General features: G+C 39.2%; 1 protein-coding gene across 1 annotated transcript in view; it reads left to right on the top strand.

Annotated features, from left to right (window-relative positions):
* Rcor1 (REST corepressor 1) overlaps positions 1–25043 on the top strand; it is a 90537-nt gene that overhangs the window by 24920 nt on the left and 40574 nt on the right. The window contains exon 3 of the mRNA XM_085697965.2: positions 22036–22119. Within this exon, the coding sequence (XP_085554091.1) occupies positions 22036–22119 (84 nt within the window). The remainder of the gene's footprint in view (positions 1–22035; positions 22120–25043) is intronic.

Raw genomic sequence — 25043 nt, 5'->3', positions numbered from 1 at the left:
AATGTTCATCTTTTGTAGAAAAAGTTAGCTTTACAAATTCTCAGTGGATGTTAATCAAAATAAACCACAAAATTTCAAAAACCAGTGCTTTGTCATTTTGTCATTAATATTTCTAAAACTGTATTGAATGAATGAATATATATACAATACACACACACGCACGCACACACACACACTGCATAGGCTGTACCTGACAGGAACTAGGTTCACTATTACTTGCATGTAATTAATAGTTTTTTGTGTAAAGTTTTCAACACTTTTAGAAAACTGAGTAATGAAATATCAAGCATACTAACCCCTTTCTCTCTCTCTCTCTCTCTCTCTCTCTCTCTCTCTCTCTCTCTCTCTCTCACACACACACACACACACACACACACACACACACACACACTCACACTTTGTTTTTCAAGACAGGGTTTCTCTGTGTGGCCCTGGCTTGGAGTCCTCTGTAGAGTAGGCTGGCCTTGAACATGGAAACCCTTCTGTTTCTGCTCCCCAAGTGCTGGGATTAAATGTGTGTGCTACCACTTGCTAGTTCCCTAATTTTTTTTAAATTTATTTTTTCTTTTCAATACATCCTCTCTTTCCATCTTCCCTCTCTCTCCCCAGATCCACTCCTCTGTTTCCCTTCAGAAAATAGCAGACCTCCCAGGGATATCAGCTGAACATGTCATAACAAGGTACAATAAGACTAGGTCCAAACCCTCATAGTAAAGTTAGGCAGGACAGCCCAGTAGGTGAAAAAGGGTTCCAAGACCAGACAAAAGAGTCAACCTGCACCACCACTGCTAGGAGTCCCATAAAAACACCAGACTAACAGCCATAACGTGTGCAGAGGACATAGCACAGACCCTTGTAGACTCTGTGAGCCCCATGAACCCTGCTTAGTTGCTGTCTATGGACAGTGTTCTCCTGGTGCCCTCAACCCCTCTGGCTATTTTTTTTTCAAATTGCATATTTTGTGTGTGTATGTCTGTATGTGTGTACATCTTGGTGTGGGTGTGGAAAATTGAAATGTGATCATTCAGGCTTACCCACTGAGCCATCTCATTGGCATGGCTATCATAGTTTATGAACATTTTAAAATGATTTTTTATGTGTTCATAAAACTTGTATATTTTCAGTTGTTTTTTAAAATACATTTTTAATATTTATTTATTTATTATGTATACAATATTCTTTCTGTGTGTATGCCTGCAGGTCAGAAGAGGGCACCAGACCCCATTACAGATGGTTGTAAGCCACCATGTGGTTGCTGGGAATTAACCTCTGAGCCATCTCTCCATCCCTTTCAGTTGTTTTTTTAAAATTTCTCAAAGTGAAATTAATTGCTGGTTCTGATTTGTCAATATCTTTCTTTAGAGTTCTGAACATGTATTTGTAATGCGGTGTTTACCAGCAGTGTATTGCAGGGACATTGAGTATATTTACTGTATACTTTTTTGTTTTTAGAAATAATATCTTGCTCTGTAACTCAGGCTGATCTGGGATTTGAGATCATCATGCCTCAGCCTCCCAAATATTGTTGCAAGTCCTGCCTGGCTTACTGTGTACTCTTGGCTTACATTAGGAAAAAATTGATTTGCACAATCTCTTGTTACTATATTCCAGGTTTTAGAGGTGTTGGGATACTTTTATTTTCTTTCATGGTTTGTCTTTATGTCTTTTTCCCACTGAAGAGGGTACCTTTGGCTTTCTAATGAAATATTAATTCTGTAGTCAGTGGTTGCAAATACATATTCTTAGATTGTTGCTTTTTTTTTTTATTTTCAAGAGAGGGTTTCTCTGTGTTACATACAGCTCTAGCTGTCCTGGAACTCACTTTGTGGACCAGGCTGGCCTCAAATTTACAGAGATCCACCTGCCTCTGCTTCCTGAGTGCTGGGATTAAAGGCATGCGTCACCACTGCTTGGCATTTGGTTGCATTTTAATTATTTAACTACATATGTTTTCAGTTAGATGTGTGCCTTCTTTTGCATGTGGTCCTATTGTTTCTAATTTCTAAGTTGCTTACTCTCTCATTTCTCCCAAATTCTCCTGACAGAAGATAGTTTAAGGTAATACATGTTTATTAAAATCTATCTATCTATCTATCTATCTATCTATCTATCTATCTATCTATCTATCTATCTATCTATCTATCTATCTTTCTATCTATCTATAGAAATGAGCTAATGCTAGCTATATTTTTAATTTTTAAATTCTATTGGTCATTACATGTATGTTCATTTATGTGTGGTGAGTGGGTGCTTGTGCCCTGGTGATGTGTGTGGTTCAGAGGACAGGGTTTGTTCCTTCTGCTGTAGTTCCCAGGCTTGAACTCAGCTTATCAAGCCTGCTTGGAAAGTACTTCCTCTTGTTGAGTCAACTTGCTAGCCATCTTTCTCTTTTTCTTCTTTGGTGCTGGGGATGGAAACTAGTTTCTTTGCATTCTTAGGACAGTGCTTCACCACAGAGTATGCCCTCTGCATTTCCATGTAACGACAGCACATGTATCCATAGTCTGTATGGATATAACCAGAGCCTGAACCTACTAATGGGAGTTTTCTGTTTCTAGTATTCTAAATGACAAGTGATTTATGCTCACTTGGATTAACTTTTCTCCAGAACAGAATTGCTGGATTAGAATTTGTATATAAGTGCCTGAAATTTTGCTGTAGAGGTTAATTTTGATTTCTTACAGATGTCGAAAAGTGCTTTTTTACTTTTAGAGTAAGTTCAGTCCATCTAGCTAGGGAATTTAAGCATTTCATGTTTTTGGATCATTGGGGTTTTCTTTCTTTCTTTCTTTTGTTGACCATGGCCTATTTTATTCAATTTTTTTATTGACTGAAAAAAAATCTGTGTATTAAAGGAAGAAGTTGTTGGACAAAGGAGTTCATGCTTATAATCCCAGCTCTTGAAGCAGAGGCAAGATTACTGCTACTTCAAGATCAGCCTATATAGCATTTCAGGCCAGCCAGGGCTACATTCAGTAAGTCGCTCTAAGACATATACTTGGCACATGTTTTTCTTTTGATGGTGAGATGCTGTGCCTGTGCAAAAGTTTTAACTGAAACTTTTTTTCTTTTTTAAACAAGGTCTCACAGTGTAGCTCAGGCTGCCTCAAGTTTACTTTGTTGTCTAGTCTGACTTTGAACTCTCAGTCCTCTGATCTAAGATTCTCAGTTAAAGTTTCAAATTTTATGTAGATAAATTTATCATATTTTTGAATTCTAGGCTCCTCCCGAGACATGGTTTTTCTCAGTGTATCAGCCCTGGTTGTCCTGGAACTAGCCCTGTAGACTGTGCTGGCCTTGAACTTACAAAGCTCTCCCTGCCTTTGCCTACTGAGTGCTGGGTAAAGACTTGCACCACCACTGCCTAGCAAATTCTAGGCATTATTAATCTTGGTTGCCAGGAGGAAGATGGTTTTTTTAAAGAAGTTTTTACTCATCAATAATTCTTTTTTTGTGATTAGTATTTTTACAGCTTATAAGAAAGTTATTTAGCTCAAGTATGGTGACCAACATATAAACCCTGCAACAAAGAGGTGAATGTAAGAGAATTACAGGTTTGAGGCCAGTGTGGACCACAGGGTAGGATAAAGTGGTTTCTACCTTGTTTTCAAGTCATTTTGACAAGTTTGCTACATCAAAAATACCAAGAAATCTGTGCGCCAATTGTGGTAGTAGAACATGCAAAAAGCCCGAGGTCATTGTCATTTCAGGCACAGAAGTCACCCGCTGAAGGCTGTGTCAGGCAACAGGTTTAAAAAAGGAAATGATAATGAAAGACCGGAATTTGTGGGGCAGGGATAGGTGGGTTCCAATGGGAATATACTGGACAATATGTTTACGTTTAGAGCATTGCCTTCTGCTCAAGTTGGGGATGATTCCCTTAGGATTCTTTTCTTGATTCCTACAGCTGCCACTGCACTGTTCATGACTGTATCCATGGGAACATAAGTAGGATAACATAAGTTTATAACTTGTTGCTAGGCAGATGTAGCTCACCATGTATTAAAATGTTCTCATTAAAAAGTGTTTGAAGGGCTGGGGTTTAATTCTGGTATAGAGTTTGCCTAACATGCAGGGTATGGGTTTTGGTCCTTAGTTCTACAGACGAATGAATGAATGAATGAATGAATGAATGAATGAATGAATGAATGCAGAATGAATGATAAAAAGGGCAAAGTGTTTGATATTTTCATTTAGTAGGGGAAGGTAAACAGGGCAGTTTTAAATTACCACTCCAAAATTACATAAATCTTTTGTCATAGAAATGGTTAGTCTTGTTTTTATTTGATTGGATGTTTGAAATGAAGGGAAATATTTGGAAGCCTAGTCCCTTAGACATAAAGTTCTAGTGTGTGTAGACTTAATGTGACACTTGGCCTGTCCCAGTGTGTATGTCAGCTCTCAAAGTGGTCTTTCCTAGATCTTCTGCCTCAGAGTTGAACTATTAGCAGGGGAGGCCTTATGGGCATTAAAATAATCTGTCTTTTTCTTTGGTTAATTCTTTTGAGTTATAATTTTTGAGTAGGTAATAATAGCATTAATAGAACCATGACTTTTTTTCTGTCCTGGAACTAGCTCTTGTAGACCAGGCCGGCCTCGAACTCAGAGATCCATCTGCCTCTGCTTCCCAAGTGCTGGGATTAAAGGCATGCGCCACCACCGCCTGACAAAGATGACTTAATTTTGAAAGGCATATCATGAATTGTAATTGGCCGCTAGTTGTGTTGTCCATGCAGGCACATGCAACACTCATAATTTAAAAAACAAGGATGAGAGATGTTAAGTAATTTGCACAAGGTGTAGGCTTTTTGTCTCACAGCTGATACTTTCCAAGAAAGCAGGGTCCATAATTCTGCTGTGTGCCCTGTGTCAAGTCAGTTTCTGTGGGGTAGAAGTTTATGTAGGGGAAAGGCTGGTTTTACAATGATAATTGATAGGCTTTTCATTTATTAGCTTTGAATTTATATGGCTGTAACTCAGATCTCTTTTTGAGTAGCATTTATTTTCTTTTTTCTTTTTCCTCTCTTTTGTTTTTGTGTTTTCAAGACAGGGTTTCTCTGTGTAACGGTCCTGGCTGTCCTGGAATTTACTCTATAGACCAGGCTAGCCTGAACTCGAAGAGATCTGCTTGCTTCTGCCTCCCGAGTGCTGGAATCTTGCCCCATCATGCCCAGTACACTGATTTGTATATTTAACAAAGAACCTTATATAATTTCTGGATTTTATGTTGAGAACATTTGAGAATATGTCATTTCTCATGATTTTCCTCCTTCCTCCCTCCCTTCTTTCCTTCCTTTCTTCTTCCTTCTTATTTTGGTTTTTCGAGACAGGGTTTGTCTGTGTATCCCCGAGTTCTAGGACAGCCAGGGCTACACAGAGAAACTGTCTTGAAAAACTGAAAAAACCAAAAACAAAGATAAAAAACTTTATACTTAATCTGCTAAGTAGGGATTGTTTAGCTGGCTTCAAATGAAAACACTGAGCAGTTGTTTTTGTTATTTAAGATACTCTTAGAGATCCACCTGCTTCGGTCTCTGGAGTTCTGGTATTAAAGGCGTGCCCCACTCCCGGCTGTAACATCCTTTTAAATGTGCTCATAAAGCTCAACTGTTAGCACTGACAGAAGCCCCAAACTGAGGTCTAAGCATCCACATTACATGGTGGTGCACAATCATTTTTAACTCCAGTTCCAAGGGATTTGATGCTCGCCTGTGGCTTTCAGAGGACAGGACTCACCTGTAGTGTACATAAACATACAAGTGAATCACTCTTAAATGTAAAAGTAAAAATAAATTTGGAAAAAATATTACAATTTAATCTAGTCCTGGTGTCTAGGTTACTGTTTTAAACTGCTAATTTGTTCTGGCGCTCTTGCATCTGGTCTTAGGAAGTGTTTTTGTTAAGCTCTGGAGAAGGATCTGTTCCCTCCATTTAGACAGAAATCTGAGTCCTTTTGAGATGAGGGAAGTCTGCTTCAGTCTTCCTGGTAGAGCTGGGGTTCTCTTTAAGAACATTGTAAACGTTTGCAGCCTTAAGAAATGGCTGGGTAGTGAGTAAGTAGATGAAAGACCTGCTCAGGAGACCTCTCCTATCTGTCATCTCTTGGCAGTGATCACATTTCTCTCACTTCTACTAAGTCTTGTATTCTCAGAAGCAGTGTTTCTCGTTGTGATTATAGAATTGTTTGTTTCTCACATGAGTGTCAGCTTGTTAGTCTCTGGACTATTTAACCTTTAACTATTCTATCATATACTCACCTGCCTGTCTCCCAGGTGCTAGGATTAAAGGTGTGCTCCATCACGCCTGTCCTCAAGATTTAGTTTTAATTAAAGTTTAATAATTCTTATTTAGTAACTGATACCTCCTGGCTATGGCTGGAGTGTGGTGTAGCCTTCCTGTGGTGTGGGAGCTCTAGAGAAGAGTTTTAATTAAGGACCACAGTTTCTGGCAGAGAGAGGGACATGGTCATATTGGATGGATATCAGTTAGAATTGGTGGTCTTGGGATCATTTCATTCCTACGGTTGACTCTTTAGAAAAGTTAAGTAGTTGAATGTTTAGGTAGGTGGTGCAGGCATATGGTACAAATCCAAAAGATGTTAAATGGTTTGCATGGTACAAATATCTTTTTTCTTCGTTCCCACTCTGTTTCCTGTAGCTGGAAACTGCCATTTTTACCTGATTAGCTGGCTTCCTGGGGCTCCTCTTCAGGTATGGAAATGTCTGGGCTGCTATGGCAGGTGCAGAGTGATTCTGGAGCAGTTTGTCTTGTGATGCTCCATGGCATTCCTTCCTCTCGGTATGTTTCCTATGGCCTCTTTTGCCTCTTAACTCTCCTCCACCCCCCTTTTTCATGACATCTTAATTCTTTTTTTGGTTTGTTTGAGATAAGGTCCCTTGACTGACCTTGAATTTGTTTTTCTGCCTACATTCCAAGTGCTATATGCATGTGTGTGTAAGATGGTCTTCTAAGTAGCACAAGCTTGTCTTGAATTCAAAATTCTTGTGTCTCAGTTTCTCTAGAGCTGGAATTGCAGGTGTGTGCCATTATATTAAATGTGTTTTTATTTGTTTTATAATTTATTTTGCCACTGTAAACAGTGGACATTTGCAAAAATGGTTTCTAAAGATGGTTTTGTAAATTATTCTGTGTTGAGTGGTGGATATTGGACATGTAGCAGAGACAGGATTTTGTATGTGCATTTGTCTTTGACTCTTAGGTGACTTCTGTTCTCATTTAAGGTGCAGTTACAGGTCTATCTATTGACTTTTTTCTTTTTGTTCTTTGGGGTTTCGGATAATTTCTATTACTCTTTTTATTTGTGTATGAGAATGGCATGTGTGTGATAAGAGGAAAATTTCTTGAATTAGTTTTGTCCTACTCCCAACTTAGTTGTGGGTATTGATCTCAGTTGTCAGTCTTGGTGGCAAATACCATTGTCTTGAAAAACAAAAAATAAAACTAAAACCAAAAAAAAAAAATCACAGGCCATTTCATCCTTCCATCTTCATGTCTTCAAGTCTAATATCAGGAATAGATATTTCTTTAAAAACTAATATAAGTTTAAGTAAATTACAGTGTTACAAATTAGTTTCCCTTTTTTATTTTAAGATAGAGGGCTTAGCTCAGTGATAGCAGGGGTTAGGTCTTGGGTTCAGTTGTTAGTATCCCTCCTGCCTTCCTGTCCCTGAAAAGGATAAAGTGGTATAGAATTTGGGAGCATGAGAATCTAATATAGTCCTCACAAATCTGGATTAGTTACAGTAAGTCATTTGTTGTGCAGGGCTAGGAAGGTCTGATAAGACAGTGATACTGTTTATTCCACCCTGTAACAGACTGGTCCACTCTTTGCTCTTTCATATTGTATTATTTCCTAACAGAATTTCTCATTAGGAAGAGGAAACATGTAATCCAGGTGTAGCCTATAACCCAGTCCTAGGATCGGAAGCGATAGGATTTCATGGTCTAGGCCACCTTGGGCTTCATAGTAGTCAGACCCTGGTTTCAAAAAAATGAGAGAGAAGAACGCAGTAACATAATTTGTTAAGTGTTTTAGGGATTGCTAGAGAGGTGATTGAGCACTGGCTGCTCTTCCAGAAGCCTGGGTTCTACTCCCAGATCCCACATGGTGGCTGACAAGTACCTGTAACTCCACTTTTAGGGAATCTGATGTTTTTTTCTGGCCTTCTCAATCACTAGGCACACAAGTGGTACACATATATGTCTATAGGCAGGCAAAAGACCCATGCACATAAAATAATAAAAAATATGTTTGGGGAGAAGCATAGCCTGAAGGGGGCACTTCTGTTAGAAGAGGGGGCATACAGTGACAGACAGCAAGCAGAGCCATCTGTAGGTGAGCCTGGCGGAGGCAGCTGGCATGTTAGTAAGTGTCCATGTTAGACCACAGGTCTTGCTGCTATTCTCTCCCAGGCTTCTGTAGTGAGCTGACCTTGTAGTTGCAGGTAAGGCCTGCTCTCTCTACTGCTCAGACCCAGGGTGATGTGAAGTTACCTGTGCCTTCCTTACCTTTAGCACATAGACTAGGTCACATGGACTAACCTTTGTTTCTTTGATCTAAAGGGAACTGAGAAAACTGAAGGATCTGCCTCTCCTTTTACACCCTGTCATTCTGCTTGTGCTTTCCTAATACTGAAGGAATTGAAGAGCCTGTTTCTCCCTCAGGATCCCTGTCACACTGTCCATGATGGCGATCTCTTCTAATGAAGCTGCTCCTTGGACATGATGCTTGCTCTCCCACCCACTTCAGGTGCTGGTGCTGCAACTCTGTCCTAGTAAAGTTCATCTAAAGGATAATTTCACTTCAGCTTCCTTTCTGCAAACCTGCCCTGTTTTTATAACCGTCATGTATGGGAACCTAATTCAAGCTGGACATGAGCTATCGCTAAGGATGACTGTGTGTACTTCTGCTTTGTTCTTTGCCTACATTTGCTTTGTGTGTTGTTTCCTTACTGGTTAATGGTTAAATTCACTTGTCCAACATCAGTCTGGTGCATGTAGTATCCAGTTCCTTCAAACTGAATCTCTTGCTGGATGTTTGAGATCATTCCAACTTACTGCTATTATCAATAACATTTGATGAGTAATTGTGTAGTCCTCAGTGACTATGTAAGTGACAATATCTATTTTTGAGATAAAAAAGAGAGTCAGAATGGTAGTGACAGTAGTACTGGTCACACTGAAGGAAAAGCTAAGTTTAAACATGTTGAGTCGGAGATACTTTTGAGTGACTGAATTTATATGGCATTGTGCTGTGAAGTTAAATATTCCAAAGCTATTAACAGAGATGGTTGAAGAAATCTCAAGTGTAAATATGATATAGGAAGAATCATTGTTACCAGGTTAAAAAGAAATACCCCAGAGAAAACGTGTCTAATACAGGAGCAAAACAAAAGCAATCAAAAGTCAATTTAAATTCAATTTATTTGTGGGGGCGCGTGGAGGATCTCATGCAGCCCAGGCTGGCCTTAAACTTGCCAGGTAGCTAAGGATGACCTTCAACTTCTGATCCACCATTCTGAGAATTGACATTATTGGTGAGTGCTACCATGTTCAGTTTGTGCCATGCTGGAGTTTAAACACAGTATTTTCATGCATGTTAGCAAGCACTCTACCAACTCTGCTATATCCTGACTTAGCCCCTCTTCTCTTAAATAGAGGGTCTCAGCTGCAGCCTTACTGACTTTAAGCTAAGACATTCCAAGTGCTGCTCTGATTACAGATCTGAGCTACTACACTCAATGAACTTCATTTCTTTATTAATTTTTTTTCTGGGACCAACTGTATGTAACTTTATTTCCTCTGTATCCATCTTTATTTTCTGTTTTGCTCTCCCCCACCCCAATTTTCCTTGCTTTGTGTGTTCTTTGGTTTATATAGTAAAATGATTTTAGTTGGGGAAAAAAAAAAACCTGAATATGTCAGTCCAGTTTCTAGATGGATAGCAGACCAGCAATTGGCCTGCCTAGAAACTCTTAAAAGCGCCGTCAGAAAGTGAGGGGCTTTACATTAAGTTGTAAGGATTCTGCTTCTGCCGCTTAGTTCCCAGACTTGTCAGTGTGGTAGACTGCTGTGGTGTAGGGAGGGAAACAGGGTACTGCTCCCTTTCTGGAACTTTTCAGTGGTTAGCTCCCTGTGCCCTTTATCAATTCAATATTTATGAAACACTTGTAATGTGACAAAATGCTAGAGATGCCATGGCTAAGGACTGGGATTTAACAGTGGAGGCAGAAAAAAAATAATTGGTATTATGAGTTGTAACTAAACATTAACCAGGCATGTAACACTTTTCTATCCTCACAAACCTGGGCAAGGTTTACATCATGCTTACTGTTCTTTGTAGACAGCAGAGTTCTCCAATGGCTCATGATAAAAGTATGAATGGGGATAAAGATATCCCTGGGTTGTATAAATACAGAGAGGCTCTGTGTGTGTGTGTGTGTGTGTGTTGGCCTGGGCTGGGGGAGATTAAACACAAAAAATAATGATCCTCAAGTCTGTCATAGTTGGTGGTTACAACAGGGTGGAAGAAATTGGCAAGAAAAATTGATTGCAGTGGGAGAGAGAGAGGCAAGGCCTGAGTGGAAAATAGGCTGGTAAGATTGGGTACCTTGTGTACCTAAATGCATGGGGAGGTGACAAGGAAATTTCCTTTCCAACTTTCAGTTAACCTTTTATATATAATATAATTCATAGTTTATTATGTTATATAATATACTATATAAACAGTTCTAGATTTACAGAAAAGCTACAAAGATAGCATGGGGAATTTCTCTACCCCACACACCCAGTTTCTCTTCCTAATAACATCTTACTTTGACTCTGTTAATGCTCTGTGCTTACTTGTTGCCTTCTTAGGTTCTTGGCCATGACATTTCCGTAGACTTTACTTCTTTAAATGACACTGCTGTTTTGATCAGAAGTTTTTGTTTTTTGAGTTTTTTTTTTTTTTTTTTTTTTTTTGCTTGTTTGGTTTTTGGTTTTTTTTTTTGGCGGGGGGGGGGGTTAAGGCAGGGTTTCTCTGTAGCTTTGGTGCCTGTCCTGGAACTAGCTCTTGTAGTACAGGCTGGTCTCGAACTCACAGAGATCCACCTGCCTCTGCCTCCCGAGTGCAGGGATTAAAGGCGTGCGCTGCCACCACCCGGCGATCAGAAGTTTTATAGGGTGTTTGGGGTTGCCTTTCCCCCTCATTACTATATTGTGGTTATGGCTTTGAAGGAAGAAGACCACAAAGGAAAAGTGTCACTGTTTTTTCCTTAAGAGATGTAATGTAGAAGTACTATGGATATGGATACATTGTATTTAAGGTTTTTTTGGTTGTTGTTGTTTTTCTTTTTTGGTGTGTGTGTCTGTGTCTGTGTGCATACACAGGGAGTCTGCCTGTTAACACCCTTTCCAGTGTTTGAGTTCCCGACAGATGCCACTGTGCCCTGCTTTTCATGTAGATTATGGAGATAAGAACTCAGGTTTTCATGAATGTGGGGCAAGCACTTTACTGACTGAGACTGAACAAGCCCCGTTTCCTCTTCTCCTGTCTTTCAGTCTTATTCATTCGTTCATTCATTCATTTATTGAGACTGGCTTTCTCTGTGTTGCCCTGGCTGTTCTGGAACTCATGCTGTAGACGAGAAATCCGCCTATTTCTGCTTCCTGGGTGCTGGGATCAAAGGCGTGTGCCACCACCGCCTGTGTTTTTTGTTTGTTTGTTTGTTTGTTTTAAATGACATCTTTAGGCAGGTGTGGAGACATCTTTAATCTTAGCACTAAGGAAGCAGAGACCTGAATTTGAGACCAACCTGGTATACACAGCTTCAGGACAGCCAGGGAGGGCCACATAGAGACCCTGTTTCAAACAAACAAACAAACACATACAGTCTTTGATTTTTCTCGGCGTGGTTGTGCTACTTCTAACCTTAGCACTTGGGAGGCAGAGGCAGACAGATCTCTGTGAGGCCTCCAGAGCTACACAGTGAGACTATCTCAGAAACAAAAGATAAAAACCCCAAATAGTCAACCAGCCAAATTAAACAACAATAACAACAACAACAAAATAGCTTTGTGGCTGGAGGTAAGGGTAGTGGTTTAAAGTACATACAGCCTTTACACATAACACTATTTTGGCCAATTCGAATTGCCTATAACTCCAGCTCCAGGTGATGTGTTGGCCCTCTTTTGGCCTTCATGGATACCCACATATGTTTGCACATGCACACACATAGGCACATGCACGTCGATAATAAAATAGCAACTTTGTTGATATAATTCATTAAATACAATTTATTTATCTAAATGTGGAATCTAGTGATCTTGATTGTATTCACAGATGATGCAGCTGTTTACCAGTGGGTAGAACATTCAGAATATTCTTAGGCTGGGTGTGGTGGCACACATTTAATCCCAGCACCTGGAGGCAGAGGCAGGTGGATCTCTGAGTTTGAGGCCAGCCTGGTCTTTAGAGTGAGTTCCAGGACAGCCAGGGCTATGCAGAGAAACCCTGTTTCGAAAAACAAAACAAAAGAATTCTGGACTTAGTAACAGTGATTTGCATTTCTCCCATACCTCACAGCCCTTTGCATCCACTAGTCTATTATGTCTTTTATTTTTCTTTTAGATTAATTTCATGCGTATGGTTCTTTTGTCTGCGTGTATATATTTGCGTGTGTGTGCCTGGTGCTTTTAAAGGTCAGAAAAGAGTATTGAATTTTTCTGAGACTGGAATTACAGACAGTTGGGAGCTGCCATATGGGAGCTGGAAATCAAACTCCAGTCATCTGCAAGACCAACAAGTTTTCTCCAGTCCTATTATGTCTTTATGATCACCTCTTCATATACTGTCAAGTTTTTGTTTTGTAACTTGCTATAATTTGGCATAATACTTTATACTTTTTTTATGGCAGTATAAACTATCTTATGGATGTTCTACATTTTGGTTAATGGGCATTTGGGATCATTTTTGCTTCTTGCTTATTATTTATAATGGTGCTATGACTATTTATGTACAAGTTTTCAGGTGGCTGTATAGAGTGATCAAATGCTTTGAAGAATCAGTTCCACTTTATATTCCCAGTACTCCAGACAAATAACCTAATTTGAAAATGGACACAGCGGCTAGTGTGATGACTCAGGAGGTTAAAGTGCTTGCCTTGCTAGCCTGATGACCAGAGTTCAGCCCCACTCACATAAAGGAAGGAGAGAACTGACTCCAGAGTTGTCCTCTGACTCCTACTTGTGCTTGGTAGTACATGTGCCCACATGTGTCCCCCAACATGGATATACATAATAATAATAAATAGTAAATCATTTAAAGCTATAAATATAGAAATGTTAAAGAATTTGAATTAGATATCTGTCCAGAAAAGATGTTCACAAATTGCCAGCGAATGCACCCACTATTTGTCATCAGGGAAATGGCATTGAGATACTACACTCTGTTTACTTGAGCCAGAAATCAGACAGTAACAGGTATTGGCCAAGATGGGGAGAAATAGGAACCAATGTCACTGGGAATATAAAATGGAAGTTGAGGGGCTTGAGAGATGTCTCAGTGGTTAAGAGCACTGTCTGCTCTTCCAGAGGTCCTGATTCAATTCTTAGCAACCGCATGGTGGCTCACAACCATATGTCATTAGATCGGGTGCTAACACTGTGCTCTTAATAAATTAATCTTTTTTAAAAATGGAAGTTGATGTTCTCTTCCCAAACAGTTGACAAAATAGGCCCTATATGGAAGGAAAATTAATTCATGGTTTTAAATCATAACCAGGAAATATGCCGGAAGGATATTGTAGGACTAAATGATTTCAAATTGAAAACACTGTGGTTAGAAAACATTGAATCAAGCATTCAGAGTTTTGTTTCTTTTTTATTTTCCTTTTTTTTTAGTTATGTGTCTGTGTGGTATGTTCATGTGAGCATACTTGGCTGGAGAGTACAGAAGAGGATGTTGGATCCTTTAGAGCTGGTGTAGTTGTAAACCACCGAGTATAGGAGCTGGAAGCTCAACTTGGAGTTTAATGCAAGAGCAGTACGTGCTTTTAACTGCTGAGCCATCATTCCAGCCCAGTTTTACTTCATGTGTGCATATGTTGTGAATGTGTGTATGTGTGCATGTTTTCATGGGTGAGTGTATATATGTCCGTATGCACATGTGCACATGTTTATGTGGAGACTTTAAGTTGACATCAGTGCCTTCCTTGATTATTCCTCACCTAAAACTGAGGCAAGTTCTGTTGCTAAGCTTAAAACTTAATGGCTAGTCTGGTTAGTCAGCTTGCTCCAGGGATTACAAGTGGCTGTCACTCTTTTATATAGGTTCTGGAGATGAAGTTCCAGCTTTCACACTTGTACAACAAGCACTTTGTTCACTGAGCCATTTTCACAGCCCCTTAAGCAGGAGTTCTTAAAATCACACATTATCAAAATTCAACCTAAAGACATAATGGGCTGGATAGACTCAGTGGTTAAAAGCACTGGCTGCTCTTTCATAGAACCTGAGTTCAATTCCCAGCATTCGCATAGCAGCTCACAACTGTTTGAAATCTTATTCCAGCTCCCTCTTCTGGCCTTTGTAAACACTGAATGCATGTAGTGTGCAAACATGTAGACAAAACACACCTCTACACAAAATAACAACGAACTGTTTTTAGATAAATATATACTAATTATTAATTTTAATAAATTAATTGATACTTTTATTATGAGGAATGATAGTAAGAAAATAATTACAGTCTTTGACTTCTTTGTGTAGCTCTGACTATTCTGGAACTAGCTCTGTAGACCAGGCTGGCCTTGAACTCACAGAGATTTGCCTGATTCTGTCTCCCAAGTGCTAGGATTAAAGACATGTGCCACTACCATCCGGCCATACAGTAGATTTTAACGTCTGAGTGGAGGTAATTGAGTGTTGGTTGGCATTGGGTACTATGATAGGCACAGCTCAGTATACACAGGGTGAGAGTTCAGATGCAAGACTACTTACTGTGATGTCAGATGATGCACATGGGCTAGCAATACAGAGACACCTCTGGTTCATTACATGTTTGAATTTCAATTGATTTCTGGCTATTTTATGTTCAGAAGCTATTTTATTTGCTAAACTTTTAGAGACCCCATTTTAAGAAGCTGGAAAGGGCCAATTTTACTTTAATAAAATAATATTGTTATAATATATACTTTCTTTAACTTGAGTTTTGTAATAAAACGGGTGTAGAGCAAATTTTTGTATTTTATTCCTTAAGATTCCGTAGTTTATTCCATACCTATCAAATGAAGATTAAATATTTTTCTTTATTTTGTACTATGACAAGTTCTGTAGCTACTATCCTAATGAGTCAAGGCTTCTTTGAGAGATTTGTATGCACATGTCATGTGTGTAGATATTTGGAGGTTTATTTTAAGGAATTTATCTGACTAGGGAGCTGACTGATTTGAATCTGTAGGGCAGTCTTAACGGGGGAGTTGATTCATCATTCTAAGTACCTTCTCCCAAAATCCCAGTATTTTCTTATAAGACCAGACTTTCAGTGGACGTTATGGAACATAAACTCTGTTCTGGGTGTAGATATTAACTTGATCTACCTAATACTTTATAGCAATACCTACTTCGCCCCACTAAGGATGAAGAACCTGGGGGATGGCTTGAGCTGAGGAAAGTAGGCCGGCAGAGGCATAGTCAATACCCCACAAAACTAAACAGCACTTACCAATGTTCATTTGAAGCCCTCTTAGTGTCTCTAGGCCAGGGCTTTGAAGGTTTACAAGCTCCGACACTATTTATACATAAACCAAATGATGCTGTAGGAGGTGTTCTTCTTTTGTTTTTCTTTGAAATGCTTATTAAGATGCAGTCATCTCTGTAGGTCTGACTAGCAATGTGATACCCTTGCTGTGTGTCTGTGCATCTAGGTGAGGAGTTGCAAGGACGCATTCATTACCTAATGTCAGTTCTTGTAAGATAGCACTTGCACACTGCACTTCCTGTCACTAGTGTAAGCCTTCTCTCTGTTGGTGCAGCTATTGGTAATTTCTGCTTTCTTGTGCTCCTTCTTGTTCCAGGCATGTCTGAGTTTATTTTGAATCTCCTAACACTTGACATCCACTAACTGGAAACAACAGTCTTAGAGTTAGCACCTTTAGTGTACCAGTTTGTATCTAGAAATAGTGGTACGTGCTTTCTTTTCATCTTACAGTTCCTCGTTGTTCATAAAGCAGAACTGATGAACTTCTGTTATCTTTGATCCCTTCAAGAAACAACTGTATGACTTTCTTCTCTCTTTCCTACCCTTCCATTCTTCTATCTTTCTCTATAGCTTGAACTCATTATATAGCCCAGACTGGCCTCAATCTCATGTTGATCTTCATGCCTCAGCTCAATGCTGGAGTCCATGAGCTTTTCTTAATCCTCCCTCACCTGTGTTCTGGAAACCATTGGTTTCTGCGCTCTCTCTCTCTCTCTCTCTCTCTCTCTCTCTCTCTCTCTCTACCTCTCTCTCTTTGTCTCTACTCCCCCCCCTCTACCCCCCCCCCTCTGTATCATTTTGCCATACTCTTAAGTGCTGTATGAATAGAGAAGACAACCTTTGGCCTTGACTTCTTGTCTTTTACTTTTCTATTGTAACCATGACCAAGGCAATTTATAAAAGAAAATATTTAATTGGGAGCTTTCTTACCATTTCAGAGGTAATAGTGAATGACTATTACGGCAGGAAACATGATGACAGACAGGCAGGCATGGCACTGGAGCGGTAAGTGAGAGAGCTTAAGACTGATCCACAGGCAGGGGGTAGAGAGAGTGAGTGAGGCTGGGCTTAGAATGGACTTTTAGAACCTAATGCCAACAAGGCCACACTTCCCAATACTTCCTAAACAGTTCACCAACTGGAAACCAAACATTCAAATTTGGTCCTGTGGAGGCCATTCTCATTCAGACCATCACATTTCTTTTCCTCGGTTTTTATCCTCAAGACAAAACCTGTGCAAATGAATAGTTACTGCTTATTTTTATTGCCGTGTACTAGCTTGCTGTATGAAAATACTGCCGTTTGCCCATTTCTCTTAGATATTTGTGTGTTTTCTAGTTTCTGGTGGTTGTGAATAAAGCTTTTTTAATGTGTATGAGTGTTTTCCCTGCATGTATGTCTGTGCATCACGTTGCCTTGTACCCATAGAAGCCAAAGAGGGCATCAAATCTCCTCTAACTGGAGTTAGAGAGGATCATAAGTCACCATATTGATGTTGGGAATTCAACCTGGGTCTTCTGGAAGAGCACTAAGTACTCTGAACTACTGATCCATCTCTCTAGTCTCACCTCCTAAATTCCATATTTTGATTAACAACTTTTAGTCTACAAAATATACTGTTGAGAGATATACTGCATACTTGAGAAAACATTTGCATATTCATATATGTTTGAATATGTTTGCATATTCAAAACTTAAACATAAGTTTGCATAAAGAATTCTCATACTCAATAAGTCAATAAGCCATTAAAAAAAAGAAAACAGGCTAAAAGTCTAAACAGTTATATCCAAAAAAATACACGTAGCATGTATTACTGAGCATCAGAGAAACTTGCACATTAAAGTGTGAACGCACTGTGTGGGTGCACTGTGTGGATGCACTTATAAGAGTGTTTAAAAGGCCTCGGCAAAACCAAGTACTGAAGAGTGAAAAATTCTACTGCTTTGCTGAAGTAAGTGAATTATGATAAAGCCACTCACAAACAAGCAGGCAGTCTTTTAGAAAGAAGCAACTGTTACCAGAAGACTGATTCGGGAAACTTACTCTTCAGGGAAATGGAATTAATACATGTTCTCAGTGAAACTCACATCCAACTGTTTACAGAAGCTTTGGGTGGGACTGAGGAGCAGTTAGAACACTAGCTGCTCTTCCAGCAGGCCTAACACCCACATTGGGCAGTTCCCAAATGTCTGTAACTCCCATACATGGCATACTGACATACACATGTAAAATAAAGACATTTAAAAAAACATTTTAGATATTTATTGTGAAAATAAAATAAATCCAAATAAATGAAGAGAACTGAATAAGAAAAAGAAAGTGGTTACTAATGTTCAGTTAACATGTAAGAGTATCTAGGGCCGAGTGTGGTGGTGCACACTTTTACTTCCATGGCTCAGGAGGCAGACAGACCTCTGTGAATGTGAGGTTAGCTCAGTCTACATAGCACAATCCAGAACAGCCAGGGCTACATAGAGAGACTCTGTCAAAAAACAAAACAACAACCATAACAGAATGTTGAGTCTATCTACACTGGGGCACAAAGCAGAGAAGCAAATGTTAAAAAGCTTCAGGTTGGTAAGTGCTGGGGAGATGGTAGGGTTCCTAGAGTGCTGGAGGACAACATTGGCTTCTGGGAGTCACCCAGGAACAGGAGTTCCACTCATGGAGAAGAGACTTTCAGAATGTATTTGTGTGTCGTTTATATTGAAGGAGTGTAAGCTCAGCACAGGCAGCAAATGCCAACCTGTTGCAGGAAGAATGCATTTCAGAAGGAAGTACTGGAGAATGAAGGCCCACTGGTACCCGACCCTTGAGTCCTACAGGAAAGGTTGCTCCATGCATTCAGAGACATTCTGCACCCACTTTGTTGGCAGTACCACATCTACTTGGTCCACAGCTCTAGGTCTTTGGTGCTGAGTGATGCTCTGTAGATCCCAGGAATGATTCAGAGTACAGTGAAAGTGAGGACTCAGTAGTCCCAAAAGCCAAGCTGCAGCTCTTAGAACTGGGGTGCTCTTCTGGGTATTGCACCAGGATGTGACAGGGAGAGAGCCTTGAGTATGGGCAAGAACTCCCAAGGACTGGGCAGAGGGAGACTGCAGATACTCTCAGCTTGTGATTTGGTTGGATATGAGCCTTGCTGATAGTAGGCGTTAGACAGTGTGTGTTAGGTGAGCTGTGTGTCTGTGGGGGTTGGGGAGTTAGTAGGCACAAACACAGCCTGTTTAATGCTCGACTTGAGTCACTCATTGCTATTCTTGTAGCTGACAGTATCTATAGGCTTAGTATCTATGTCTAGGCAGGTGAATCTCTGCGAGTTCAAGGCTAGTCTGGTTTATAGAGAGAGTTCCAGGACTATACAGAGGAACCCTGTCTCAAAAAAATAAAACAAGGGCTGGAGAGATGACTCAGTGGTTAAGAGTTTTGGCTGCTCTTCCAAAGGTCCTGAGTTCAATTCCCAGCAACCACATGGTGGCTCACAACCTTCTGTAATGAGGTGTGGTGCCGTCTTCTGGCCTGTAGACATACACACAGAATATTGTATACATAATAAATAAATAAATAAATAAATATTAAAAAAAAACAAAAGAGAGAGAAAAGAAAAGAAAAAACTATGCCTAGCCATGCCTGCTTGTTTAGGCCTGTTGTCCCAGATATAAAGTATCTGGTGGGTGCAAGGTGCTAGGTTCAGTGCCTAGAATCTCCAGAATAGGGAAGTAGTTTTCCAGCTTACGGCAGTGACACAGTAGGTGTTGGAGATCTAAGACTGCTGACTCCTGCTCTGTTCTGATACATGGCTATCAAATTGAGATTAAGAACAATGGGCTGTCTTATATAGATTATGGTTCTGTTATCATATCTAATGATACTTTCCTTGAAGCAAATTTGTTTTTTTCTATGTATTTTTCTAAAAGTTGTATAATTTCTTGTTCATTTACAGAGTCCTTATTTCCAAGGTACATTATGAAAGACTCATTCACCTCTCCTTCTCTTCCTCCCTTCTTGCTCCCATTTTCTCTTTCTGTCATAGTCTCAGTCTGTAGCTCAAATTTGTGGCAGTTCTCATACCTCAGCCTTACAAATGCTAGTATTGTAGGTGTGAGCCACCATCACCATTTTTGTTTGTATTGTTTTGATACAGGGTTGTACTATGTATCCTTGACTGACCTGGAACTCACTAAGTAGACCAGGGTGGCCTCAAACTTCTCAAGAGATATCCTCCTGCCTCTGTCTCTCTCAAGTGCTGGGGTTGAAGGCTTGACGACCATGTCCACTTTAAAGTTTCAGTTACTTTTTTTTTTTTTTTGCTCAAATTTTTCTAGATTTGACTAGAGGAAGTTAGAATCCATTGTTCTTTAAAAATCTTATTTTGTGGTGTAATAAAACATTCTAGGGTCTAGGATCATCTTGTAATCTTGTGAGCCCTGAAATAAAACATTTCTTCAAGATATCTTAGTTATTTAATTGGAAGCATGTTTAGAAGTCCCATATGGGAGTTAATGTGTTTAGTTTTAAAGGAAGACTTTAAGGAAGACTTTCTCAGTGGATAGATGGAACTAAATGTGTTGATGCACATGTTCACAAAGCTGTAGTTCTTTTGGTGATAGAGTCCATGTGGTTACCAACAGTTCCTGCCCACCACCATGGGATTCTTTTTAAGAGCCTCCCCTTTTCTATATTTGTGACTCTTCTTTAGCTTAACTATTTTGAGGTTCAGTCATGTTCTTTTTGTTTGTTTGTTTTTGTTTTTCAAGACAGGATTTATTTGTGTAGCTTTGGAGCCTGTCCTGGAACTCTGTTCTGTAGTCCGGACTGGCCTTGAACTCACAGAGATCTGCCTTTGCCTTCCCAGTGCTGAGATTAAAGGTGTGCACCACCATCACTCAGCTCAGTGTGTTCTTATGTGTTTGGTTTATTTCTTCTTATTGCTCAGTTGTATTCTATTGCCTGGATATGTTACAGTTTGGAGAAACTGATAGACTTTCTGTCCAAAGTGTTAGTTGCATTTTATATCGCCACTGTCAGTACAGAGAGTTTCATTTTCTCCATATTATCACCAAACTTGGGCATTGTTTTAAATTTTGTACTTATTTTTGGTTGTGAGCTTAGCCTTTTAGCGGCTGCACCATCTCTCCAGCCCAGATTTTGTACTTTTTAGTAAGCATGATATAGTAGTCACTCAGGAAGCTTTAGTTTGCCTTTCCCCTCATCTGTTGGCTTTAACCTTGCTCTCCCTCCTTTACACACACTTTTTCTCTTTCTTTTTTTGGTTGGTTGGAAGGTTTTTTGTTTTGTTTTGTTTGTTAATCAGATCTGATCTGACTGTATAGTTCTGGCTGACTGAGAACTTTCTCAGCCTCCAAATGTTGGGATTGTAGGCATGCATAATCACACATGACTTTTGCTAAACACTTTCTTTGATGATAATATTGTTTTGGCTTGAATGTTTGTCTACTTATGCTAATATCCATAAGGCTAGAATATTGGGAGGGTAAGTCTTTTAGTTGGTTAAGAGGCCATGAGAGTTTCATACTCATGAATAGGTTCAGTGTTTTTATTAAAAAGGTTTGGGCAGTGGACTGGATTTTTTTTTTTTTTGGTTATTCAGAATGAACATTTTTACAAACAGAATTATTTTAAGAAAGACATTCTGGGCCAGGTGTGGGGTACATATTTTTAATCTCAACACTTGGTAAGCAGAGACAGGTGTATTTCAAAACCAGTCTGGTCTACATAGCAAGTTCCAGACCCTTCAGGAATACATACCCTGTCTCAACAAAAACAAAATTAAAAAGATATATTCAAAGGTGCATGCTATTCCATCTCTGTTTGTCACTTTTCTTTCTTTATCTTTTAGACCAGTGTTTCTCAACACTGCGATCCTTTAACACAGTTCCCCATGTTATGGTGACTCCCACCATAAAATTATTATGTTGCTACTTCATAAGTGTAGTTTTGTTATTGTTATGAATCATATGCAGGATATCCAGGGTGGTCACACAAAAAGGTCATTCAACTGTCAACAATAGTTGCAGCCCCCAGGCTGAGAACTGCTGCTTTAGACTCTTGTTTCCTTCCCCATGTAAGTCATTCTAGTGGACTTTATGAATTTCCTAAGACACTTATAAGTTATTTTATTCATTATTATTGTAAGGGTATAAGGTAAATGGTAGGTGATGTCATTATTTTAAGGCTAGAAGGCCAGAATAGTGGTGGTATTTACTGCTTTTTACTAACTTATAATAATACAGTTTTTATTTCCTTTCTACTAAGCCAAACTGGCAAGGCGCAGTCAAGAACGAGACAATCTTGGCATGTTGGTCTGGTCACCTAATCAGAATCTTTCAGAAGCAAAACGTAAGTCTTGAAGCTCCTTTATTCCTCTCTCTTTTTTTTTTAGATAATGCAAAATCCTGAAGGCATTGTTGTAACTCAGAATTTCTCTATTACAGCTCTCTCACAGTTTCAAATAGAGTGTAGAAGTATATATTTTATTTTTTTTACTATGGTCAATTTAAATATTATCCTGTCTGTGATTTTATTTTCCTTAACAATTTCCTGAATTCTGTGTAAAGTAGTAATGAGTGTGACTAAGGACATTGGATCAGAGTAGAAAGGAAATCATGGGCTGGAGAGATGGCTCAGCAGTCACTTGCAGAGGACCTGGTTTCAGGGATCTGATGACCCCTTCTGACTCTTGTGGTGCACACATACCAATAGGTAAAACATTCTAACACAGAACTTAACTGTGAAATATGTAACCCCTCAGCTGGGAATGCATAGAATGAACCCAGGGTTCACAGTCCTAGGCCAGTACTCTACCTACAGCTGGAGCTGTATCTCCAGCCTAGCTTTATTAGCAATGTTACTGGCACATACCCTGAGTATACTAACCTTTGCTTTGGAGAGGGAAGAGTAGAGAGGTTCTGTTAAGGATATTAATTGTATTTTCTGTCTATTTATGTTACCCTTTTCAAAGAATTTTTTACAAGATTTATTTATTATGTATACAGTGTTCTGTATGACTGCAGACTGGAAGAGGGCACCAGATCTCATCTTGGATCGTTGTGAGCCACCATGTGGTTGCTGGGAGTTGAATTCAGGACCTTTGGAAGAGCAGCCAATGCTCTTAACCTCTGAGCCATCTCTCCAGCCCTTCATTTTACCTTTTAAGACTATTTTTTTTAAAGATTTATTTATTATGTGTACAACATTCTGCTTCTATGTATGCCCACACACCAGAAGAGGGCACCAGATCTCATTACAGATGGTTGTGAGCCATCATGTGGTTGCTAGGAATTGAACTCAGGACCTCTGGAAGAGCAGTCAGTGCTCTTAACCTCTGAGCCATCTCTCCAGCCCAAGACTAATTTTTTTATCTGCGGTATTACCATAATTCCTTGCTGTTTGAAGGCTTTATTTTCTTTTTTTTCATTTTTTATTATTATTATTAAAAATTTTCACCTCCTCCCTTCCTCCCATTTCCCTCTCCCTCCCCTTGATTTTCATTATAACTAAGAAATAAAACAAATTCTTCCTTTGAGAAATTTTCAGTGGAGTTTATGGATGGCATTTATGGAGTTTGTTAACTGCAATTCCATCACAGTTTTTGGTATTATACACGTCTGGCCTGGAACTCACCTGCTGGGATTAAAGGTGTGCACCACCATACCCACCTTAGCATTTCTGATTCTTACCATGCTACAGAAAGTTTTCTGTGTAGTTCGTAGTATGTTTTGTTTTTCATCCTTCTTACAGTAATTTATAAAATCAATTCATGTCATTTTGAACATGCTCTTACAGAGCAGAGAAGAAAAAAAGAAACTGAAAAATCTATCTCCTTTTAATCTGTAAAACTTTGTTTCCCTAAGGCAGTCTGCTTCCTAGAGATTCTTAGGCACCCAGTGTACCTGTCTCCCTTACTGTTGGAGTTGTTTTACTTTCATGTGATTTGATTCTGGCAGTCTCGCTTCATCTTGGTTGCTCCCCTGGATGCCCATGGAGAAGAGCAAGCATTTCTGAGCCTTATACCCAGCACAACACATGGTTATGCTGCCCATGTCATGCAGCTTTCACTCTCCATAGCAGCACAAGGGGCACTCTTTAAATCTTGAGTGTAGAAACTTTCCACAGCTTAAGAGACAAGGAATGCTGTGCTCTGCTCTTAACCTGCTCCTCTGAATCTGAGCTCCTAGATTTTTTGTTGTTGTTGTTTACTTCATTTTTGGTGGGTTTTTGTTTTGTTTTTTGCAGGGCTTGGAAGTCTAACCTTTAACAGCTGAGCCAATCTCCCCATCCACTAGGATTTTCTGTGTAGCCTCAGCTGTTCTGGAACTCACTATGTAGACCAGACTGGGATCAAAAATGTGCACCATCACTCCTGGCCTATTCCCAGAGTCTTGATTCTCTTTCATTCACAGTACTTCTTCTATTATATTATAGAATTATAGGATTATATTAGTACCTTTTCTCTTTTCTTTACCCCACCCCTTTCTTTCTAATAAGCATTTCTTGTATCTTGACATTACATACTAGAATCTTTAGGATCAGAATTTAACTTTAATATTTATTCTTACTAAGCATAAAACCACTGAATATATAAAGTTAATATGTCACCCCTCCCCCAAGAATGAAACTTGCTGTGTAACCTAGATTGGCTTCAACACTGGGATCCTTTTGCCTCAGCCTCCTGAGTAGTGACCTATAAGTGTGCACAGAATACCTGGTTGAAATTTTTAAACACCAGTATTGTGTAAATTGAATTTCAGCTTCACTGTTAAGCTCTACTCAGTATTAGTTAAAAGTTGAACTTTAAATATTAATCTAAACTAGTGGTGGTGCACACCTTTAATCCCAGCACTCAGGAGATGAGACAGGCAGATCTCTGAGTTTGAGGACAATCTGGTTCATAGAGGGAGTTCAAGGATAGCCAGAACTAGAGAAAACCTGTGGGTAGGTGGGGTAGAAACATGCAAACAAACAAAAACTATTCAGAAATAACTGCTTAGCGTTTTAGAATTATTTTAGAATTATTAAATTATTAAATTATTATTAAATTATTATTTATTAAATTATTAAAAAAAATATTAATTATTAAATTAGAATAATTTTAGAATTATTCTGTAGGCCAGAAGAGGGTTCCAGATCTCATTTTAAATAGCTGTGAGCCCTCTTCTGGTCTGCAGGTAGAACACATATATAATCTTTAGAAAAAGAAAAAAAGAAAACAAAATCTTCCAAAACAGAAAGAAAATATACTCTGCATAAAACAAAAACAAAAA

This window comes from Myodes glareolus, chromosome 11, assembly GCF_982192425.1.
Source record: "Myodes glareolus chromosome 11, mMyoGla1.1, whole genome shotgun sequence".
Classification (NCBI taxonomy): domain Eukaryota; kingdom Metazoa; phylum Chordata; class Mammalia; order Rodentia; family Cricetidae; genus Myodes; species Myodes glareolus.
Note: the sequence above shows the minus strand (reverse complement) of the source record. Positions and strands in the feature narration are given on the sequence as shown.